Source organism: Chanos chanos, chromosome 8 (assembly GCF_902362185.1).
Source record: "Chanos chanos chromosome 8, fChaCha1.1, whole genome shotgun sequence".
Classification (NCBI taxonomy): domain Eukaryota; kingdom Metazoa; phylum Chordata; class Actinopteri; order Gonorynchiformes; family Chanidae; genus Chanos; species Chanos chanos.
In genome coordinates, this window is record NC_044502.1 from 18,796,013 (window position 1) to 18,805,302 (window position 9,290).

A 9,290-nucleotide genomic window follows, 5' to 3' on the forward strand; every position below is an offset into this window, starting at 1 on the left:
CGTTAAGTAAAAGATAATGTATAGTCCGCCGGTCATTATCGAAAAATAAATCCCGACAGGACGAACAGGACCCCGACGCGCAGCAGAGCTGATGTCTCCATTCATTTCTTGCCTTTGGCAGTCCGCAGAGACATTTTTTATTTCGCAAGGCGTCGCCAAATCGCTTCTGTAACAACTAGTGAACGGACTGCTTGCGGAATGATATTAAAGACGTGAATCAGAACCACAAAACCCGTTGCCAATGGCAGCGATCATTAATTTTTTTCAGCGGTCATTATCAAGAAATATTGGACTTCCGAATGTTGAGATGGCCCATTCAATTCAATGGGATTTTCTACAGCATTCTGAGAAACCGTATAATAATAACGCGTTACTAATGCATTAACTTTGATAGATATTAACGCGTTAACGCATTAACTTTCATTTTGACTATAATCAAAAAGCCAACGTTAACGCGTTGACAGCCCTAATTAATAATGATTACAGATTACAATAACCACACAAATTACACAATAGCCATAAGAGTAAGTGAACATAGGATACATATAGCTGATGAATGGATGAGGTGGTGTATTTAAATAACGAACGTTCACCAGTTCACTCATCTCATATTTCAAAATATAGAAATGATGAGTTCAACGCCCCCCCCCCCCCCCCCCCCCCCACCCCCAAGAATTTTCCAAATCAGCAAAGGTTTGATAAAGACTTTTTTAATGAAGATGGCTATAGTTTAATACGCAGCATTTCACAGCACAGAGGGAAATGTAGAATGATTGCACAGACGACTGGTGAGAACAGCAGTAAGAGTGGTGGAAAAGAACGAAAGGAAAAGCTTCTGTGCTGATGGAAAAAGAATCTGTAATTGCCACTCTGTGTCATTATAGAAGAGAACGTGGCCAACAAACAGTGCCCTCTGGTGGCCGACAATGTGTAGTACCATAGCTAGACCTTTGGGCTTGGTGTAGAGGAGAGACGGGAGTGAGTTTAGGAGTGAAATATGGAAGCACAACAGAGCAATGGATAAAGGCACAGGTGAAATACAGCAAGGCAAACAACAAGCAGCTAATTAAAGAAGACACTAATCAGTTGGTGACAAGCATTCAGTAATTAATCACATTCCTTTTCAATCTATTTGATTTCAATGCCTTGTATCTTGGCCTCTCCATCAAACTGCAGGTATCTGTACTTTTCAGCACCAAGGCGGTTTGGGAAGTGTATTTCTGACCCGTCTGGAAGAGTGATGAGGAATTCCTCACTGGTGAAGGTGATCTTTACCTAGGAAAAGATTTGAAGACAGGAGAAGAAAATGAAAAATAGCAAGTTTATACAGAGAAAATTCAATTTTGAGTTCACAACATAGTCACTGCATTACACAACCAAATCCTTACAATATTTCCATATATCTGTGGTCTTTAAAATTTACCAAAACTTTCCATAAAGAGGAGCAGTAATATCTCTGTGTAGGAGAAACAGAATGACATGTCTGGCAGACAGTACCTTGAACTCTTCTCCCTGGTTAAAGGGGAAAGCTCCATCTCGCTGCTCCTCGCACCAGTTCCCTCCTTGGTAGGAATTACAGACTATAGCGCGCTGGTCTCCGTGGGCGTCGAAGCGAGGGTTCACATGCAGGGCAATCTCCTCCCCACTGTGCCCAACATTAATGGCAAAGCTGAGAAAGACCACACCCAGATCAACATGTCAGTGGATGTAAAACCGAGAAAGACCAAACACAAATCAACATGTCTATGGACATAACACTGAGAAAGACCAAACAGAGATCAACATGTCTATGGATGTAACACTGAGAAAGACCAAACAGAGATCAACATGTCTATGGACGTAACACTGAGAAAGACCAAACAGAGATCAACATGTCTATGGATGTAACACTGAGAAAGACCAAACAGAGATCAACATGTCTATGGACGTAACACTGAGAAAGACCAAACAGAGATCAACATGTCTATGGACGTAACACTGAGAAAGACCAAACAGAGATCAACATGTCTATGGACGTAACACTGAGAAAGACCAAACACAAACAGATCTATAAGATGTGGAACAAACAGTAAAGAAACATCGTCACAGGACTGCTTCACACAGAAAGCTCTTTCATTGAAACAACAGAGATAGACAGGTACTCGACTTTGCTACATTTATCTAGCTGATTTACAGACAAAGTGAATTATACCATGTTGTAGTTTAGATCATAAAGAGTATTAACTCTTTCTGTTGACTAAGAAACTGAAAAAAACCCCAAAACAAAACAAAACAACAAAAAAAACAACTAACTAGACAAAATCAGATGTGTCAGACACAGCTATCTGTAGTGCTTAATGTAAAGAGCGTTTCTGAATTAGGCTGTAATGAGAGTTTTTGTGCACTGTTATGAGTAATGTTGTGACACAGTGGATCAAACACTCACTTTGTGGCATCAGCCTTTGGGACTCCAGTGACGGTCAGTGTCTGTCCCACTTTGAAGGACATGTTCTGTACCACCACAGCCTGTTTACAACAGACAGAGAAAGACCCACTCTTTATATGCTGCTATCTGAACACACAAAGACAAGGAAAAAAAAATCTAAAATGTCTTAAGTCTAAAGCTAAAACCCTTTATGAATGTATTTCCCTCATCGCTTAAAGCTAAAGACAAGTTCAGTTAAAGGACCATGTGACACTTGATAAGAAGAGATGAGGCCACACTGACTCTTCCCTTTATGGATGAAACTCATCTGACACGCCCTGAAATAAAAGAAGTATTAACGTCCACAGTTAAGACAAGACAAAAATATTAGGGTTTGGCTGGACCGCTTCTGAATCTGTTCTGTGCTGGCTGATTGATGCCAGTGATGTGAGTGGCCAAACATCTGCTTCAGCTCATGTTTCTTTCTTTAACGTCCACACTGGGCACGGCGTCAGCGTGGCCGCTGGAGTCCTGCTGCTGGACGCCGTATGTAATTTTCCCCCGATGAAGCTGAGTGGGAGGCTGGGATGGCCACAGGGCCGATGGGAGGGACACGGCCTGTGCTGAAAAATGGTGTCATATTTTCCACATCCCAGTAAAAATGAAGTGGAGGATACAGACGAGGGGCCCAGAAAACCACTGTTCTGTAGGAAAGCCTGAATCTCACTGCTTTATATACACATTATATACGCGCTCAGAGAACTGCAAGCCCCCCCCCCCCCACACACACACACGCACCACTCAGACACACTTAATTTTTACATAAAGATAAGGGCTTTGGAAGCAAGTTCAGTTGTTTCCATCCAAAAAGCATGCACCTGTTTACATGTATTTTCTAACTGTTTATGTTTGGAAGACTGGGAATAACAACATTTGCAACACATAAAGGAACAGGCACATGCAAAGTTCTTCGACTGTGCTGCTGAAAGAGAGAAGAGAATATTTTTATAACAGCACTAGTGCTGGCACAGGAGAGAGGCTAAATCTGGCAGACTGTAACACAGGGAGAGGGAGGGGGAGACAGAAGAAAAGGAAAGAGAGATACTGACAAGAGCAACAGCTGAGAAGTGTGAAAGGAAAAGGAGCAATGGATGTAATGAGGAACCAGTTGGGCAACGGACAATGTGTGTGTGTGTGTGTGTGTGTGTGTGTGGGTGCTGGACAATGACAGAAGTGAGAGCATATTAAGAAAAAAAAGAGGAAAAATGGAGAGAGTGAGAGAGAGAGAGAGAAAGAGAGAGGGGGGGGTACTTTCCAGATTAGTCTACGAGCTCTAAAGTAGATGCTGTAACTCTGGGGTTCAGCCCAGATACTGCAGACGGGCTTCTGCAACTGAGTGTGACATATTTGTTAGTTATCTCTTGCTCCCAAACACACGCGCGCACACACACACACACAGACACACAGAAGCTTGCTGTCTCATTCTCTCGGGACGCTGGGGAATGAGGACAGAGACAGCTGGAGCATGCACACCCACCCACCCATGCAATGCCAAACCCGTCTCACTCACTCCACAGGCTCTGTGCACCTTTAGATTAGACATAACCTACTGTTAACATAACATCTTAATGTTCTCCCACTGTCAGCAGATGGAGTGTGTTGGCACTCTGTGACTATAAAATCATTTACTTTTTTTCATACGTGCACATGTTTATTTGCCTTCTGCTCTGGGCACTGTTAAAGAATTCAAAAGCCAAAAGTGTTGTCCAGTGTTATCAGATAAGCCCAATTAAGGCAAAACTGTAACTGTATCATCTCCTTAATCTCACTGGCATTAAAGTTCTACAGATGCTGAGGAGGGAAAAAAAACTCAAGAAAAGCCCTTTATCACAGACCAGTCCCTGTGCCCATGACCTCTGTCTCACTGACTTCAGTTATAATCTGATTTGTACTGAGTGGCAACAACACATCTGTGTTTACTGTGTAACTACTGAACAGCAGAGGAAAACAGGACCTGAACTCTTCTGCTTTTCAAACATATGAGAATCTCTGCAAAATGTAAAGTCATGTGTGAAACACTGTCCTTATTGTGCAATGCATCACAAGGGTGTCTCCAAGAGGGAAGCCCAGATTCATCACTATAGTCATCTCAAATCTGAGAAAGTCAGCACAGCTGAAACATATTTTTCCAAATACCTCTCTCAAGAGCTCTGGTCCTCTAACCTTTCCCATCCTCTCATCTAGATCAGTGAAAACACGCCTATGTGTTTCTGCAGCAGTATTTGTTTAAAAGGATGACATATGTGTCAGGCAGCTCAATGAATGGTAGCTTTCCTTCTTTACTGCATGTGGCCATTAGGATGACAAAGCAAGAATCGGCATGGGTCCCTTTAGCTTGATTTCTGTTTTGGTTTGTCAGGCACAAATTACATTTTCCGCGGGACATTTAGCAAATCACATAGATTTTCCTTGGTCTGTAACTGAACGCCTGGATTAGAATGTATACTGGCAGAGACAAGAACGCTATTAAACGCTACTTTAACAGCATTCTTATCACTGTCAGAATTTACATTAGTAACAAAAATAGACTACAGTAGCCTGCATTAAGCTATTTAGACAACGTTTAACACCGTAGTTAGACTTGCTGGGCGAAACGTTTCGGTAAAGGAGCGCGAAGCAAACTAAACAGCAGAAGGTAATGAATGGAGAGAACCTGCGTGATCAGATCCATGGCAGAAGCATACGCCCAAGAGTTCTGCAAATATGGAACGAATACCCCAGCATTTTGTTCACTAACCCCATACAGTCACACGGTTCGGAGAGCGAGGAAACAGCTGTGATAAATTAATTTTTAGATTTTTCCATCACGTTAAAACGATTTGATATGTTTCTAAGATAATGCATCAAACACAAAATTACACCTAAAAAGACAAGAAATTCCACTTACGCTCATTGTGAACCCTTCGAGTGCGTAACCCTAAATAAAATTGGCTCCGGGGGAAAGTTTTGCGCTGTGCGTGGCCTTTTAAGACAAGTGCGGGCTAAAACTCTGTGACCGATGTTGATTTCAACCAATCAGCAATTTGCACACCTCGAACAAAACCAATCGTGTTACGGATAACGGCAACCGTATCCAAACCGTTATTTTGGACAATATTTTACGCAGCGGATCTTACGAGATTGTCAACCAAAACAGGTATTCATCCAAATGTGAATATGTCGTCATAGCCTAAACGTCATAAGTGTTAATGCAAAATGGATGCTGTGTGCATGATTAAGTGGAAGAGAGAAATAAACACACCACTTTCTAGTTGCCCTAGTGATGCAAAATATTTGGATGGCAACAAAAAAACTTTCACAAGAACGCCACACGTGGTCAAAAGCCAGGCGAAGACGTAGCCTATTCCAGGGAAGACAAGTATTCTAAATAGTCACCCGATAATTAATATAAGCAACATAAATTACGTGGGCCTTGAGTGTTGGCAGTTCAGCCAGCGCAAAGGGACGCGCTCCATGTCCCCCTCTGAGAAATTTGTGTGCTATGTGTTAGAATACTTTGCATTTCTAGGACAGGTGACAGTGAGGTGCGGTTGCGCTGCTTCTTTGGGTTATTGGCATGATTAGCTTACTTGGCGCCTTTGTTTGTTTGGCAATGTCATGAGTAAATAATAAAAATAGATTTCTATTTAGGCTGATCGATTTCTTTTCAGTTTTCCTCCTCTCTCCCTTTATTCCCTTGTTTCTTTCTTTCTTGACCTGAAAAAACTGAATGTCTTCCCAGTTTTCGCCTCGAGCGCTCTCTTGAGACAGTCATGAGACCAGGCCAAGACGAAAACGGGCGAGATTGAATCGATCTCCGACTAACTGTTTTACTGAACGTTTTCAGTAGACATGAGCGTTTACATTAACAGTGTAAAAATACCGCATCCTTCAGAAAATAGAAATGCCAACCGACACTGCCTGTGACTGCCCATAGTTTTCCCGGTATGACCCAAGACACGTAGGCTTAATCCGGACATTTGTCCACTAAAGTAGGAAAGCGCGATCTAAACAAAAACTATGTCATAAGAGTCTTCACTGGTTATGGTGATGGACATGGTAATGGTTAATAGATGTTTTCGGTATACTGCAGCCAGGCTAAGCCACATAATCATTAGAGGGAGTTCACGTATGAATAATGAAATTCTTTTAGCAATTTATATGCAAGTTAGTAACTACCTGAGGGCTTTTAAAAATCTTCATTGCACAGAAGGGACGCAAAACGTGGACGCAACAATCGCTTCATTTAATTCACTGAAGGGTTTTTGATTTGTAAGAATTTGTTGCGCTTTTTGTTGCTGACTGTAAGAGCAAAACTGTAGAGGTATGAGGGGACCAATTGTTGATTTTGTGTCTAAACGTGCTGTACTCTGTTATGACTATGCGATTAGTACAGTGTCGCTATTATATACTTTTATACATTTATGTATGCATTATGTTGTTTAATTGCCTGTACCTGTGACGCCCGGGTGCCTGCGCCACTGGAGGATGTGTCAGATCTATGGAAAAGGAGTGAACAATGTGATCAGGTAGCAGCGTCGAGCAACAGTTTTTCTGACCATAGTAAACCCACCATAGTCTTTGTTTTCAGTGTGACTGTAGTAATACAATAAAAGAATTTATTTGTTATATACACCCAGAGCCGGCCCTGACCAATTTGATGCCCTAGCTGGTGCCCCTTGCATCGCAGCCAATTCCACCACCAATCATTGTGTTCATGCACTCACACAGAAACTGCATAGCTTTATTTCTTTGAGATTTTCTTTACTTTGCAAACAAAAAAACTCCTACAAAATAAAAACAGTATTAATAAACAAGTGACATAACACAAATTATACATACAATATAAATAAGGTATTGCACAAAATATGACATTAAAGAAACCAGTGCAGACATAGAAAGATTTATAAAAATAATATAAATATGAGTATTGCACAAAAAAACCTATATTATAGAAACCTCAGTGCAATATGCATAATGTAGCATTGTTCTACAGCCTTACTCGCCTTGCCTTTCTTGAAGCAAAGTCATCTATGACATCATCGTAAGACAGCTGTTGTGAGACCACATGATTTATACTAATGATGGAAAGTCCACTGAGACGTTCTTGCACCATAGTAGATCTCAGGTATGTTTGAATGAGTTTGAGCTTAGAGAAACTCCTTTCAGCAGCAGCCACTGTGACAGGGAGAGTGGCAGAGATTCTCAGAACTACCCACATGTTTGGGTAAAATTCTGTCAGTTTTTTTCATGCAGGAAGGTCAAGAGTTCCATGTTTGTCAAGTTTTTTTGATGGCAAATGTGGAAAATTTGCATTTCCACGGTAAGTTCCCTGCCATCAATATCTGGCTGTCAGTCATCATGGGTTAAAGCAGTGCTCAGAGTTTGACAGTGCTCTAGCAACTCTTCTTTTGACACACTGGGGAAGTTGAGGAGCATTCCAAATTTGTCGCTCCCAGGTTCTGAAATCATGAAGTGAAGACAGGGCTGTATCCACTACCACATCAAAAAAAAAAAGAGGTTTCAATTTTTCGAAGTGCATCATAGGCTCATCTGGAGCCTCAGAACCAAATTACCAAGTGTGGTTCTCAACTCCTTTTGTTTGTGTACTGCCTCCACATTCATCTTCTCACACATCTCCTTTGCAGTTGTCTGTGCGTCAGAAAATCCAGTGTTTCTGTAGCAGGTGAGGGAATCTGGTTTTAATCAGCAAGTCGACAGGCACATCTAGCTGCATGGAGGGTAACTGCATCAGTTTACTCACATGCTGGATCTTGTTGAGGATGTCATACCACATGACTGCTAGGGCTGCTGTGGTACAGACATTTTTCTTACCGCGGTATTTGAATAATGCCGACCTTGCGGTTTGCGGTAATACCGCAACCAGACCCCCCTGTGTTTAATTATTCATTCATTTGACTTTACTTGTCCCTTAATATGTTGAAATTGACACTTGACGGCATCTATTCAGCCACCACTGTTGGTAAAAAAAAAAAACAGATGCTGTAAGCAAAGCATCTACCACCACTTACCTCCTTGTCTGGCTCCATTTTGACAAAGTTGCAAGAAAATAAACACTTTTCGCGTGTTTTCACTTCTCTCATGTTGTTTGGTGAGTATAGGGATAAAATACTCTGTCAGGGGTCCCTCCCAGGTGACAGATCTTGTAATTTGTGAACCCTTATCTGTGCTCAGTTGTGTAGTGTGCACACCACAATGTCGACAAGACAGACATCAGATTACAAGAAAGAATGTTGTGTGATTTGAGCGGTTCCATGATTTTAGAATTTTTAAAGTCGTGTAGTCTGAACCTGGATTTACCTCGCATCACTGATACCTTTTTACTAAAAATGTGACACACTGCCTCTTCTAAATTGGCTGGTTCCCCCTTGTCATCGGGTTCAAATCCAAAATGTGCCCAAACTGGCGATGACACATTTGGCTTTGCAACAAGAAACATCATTTCTACTGTTTTATCACTTTCAAAAGAGAAAAATCCATCGATTAAGTTCAAGGCCATCACCTAGGCTAATTGTACTAGTTTATTCATGGCGTGCATTTCAAACACCATATAAAATGCTAAATATTTGGTTGATTAACTTAAAACTAAAGAAATAATTATTACACACATTTAACAATCATTTTACGTGAGTTTTGCTATGCATTATAATTAGTAAGCATGGGTATAGATAGGAGTTATCATACATTGAATGTTTTCCTCCAAAACATTATTTGTTGACAGTTGCAGTTGCTCACTAGTTTTGAACACCAGACTTGCAAACCTCTAATCCTCAGTGTCAGTACTCTTGATTAATTTGATTGGTCAGTCGACCAGAAGGTTACAATG

The 9,290-nt window shown here is 41.2% G+C and overlaps 1 protein-coding gene across 1 annotated transcript; it reads right to left on the bottom strand.

Annotated features, from left to right (window-relative positions):
- Positions 1-758: 758 nt before the first annotated feature.
- On the bottom strand, positions 759-5,399 carry LOC115818606 (beta-galactoside-binding lectin-like). Its single transcript, XM_030782023.1, has 4 exons — positions 5,352-5,399; positions 2,426-2,505; positions 1,498-1,669; positions 759-1,275 (listed from the first exon to the last, which is right to left on the bottom strand). Exons 1-4 carry the CDS (start codon positions 5,355-5,357, stop codon positions 1,129-1,131), a joined length of 405 nt encoding a protein of 134 aa, XP_030637883.1. The 5' UTR covers positions 5,358-5,399; the 3' UTR covers positions 759-1,128.
- Positions 5,400-9,290: the final 3,891 nt, after the last annotated feature.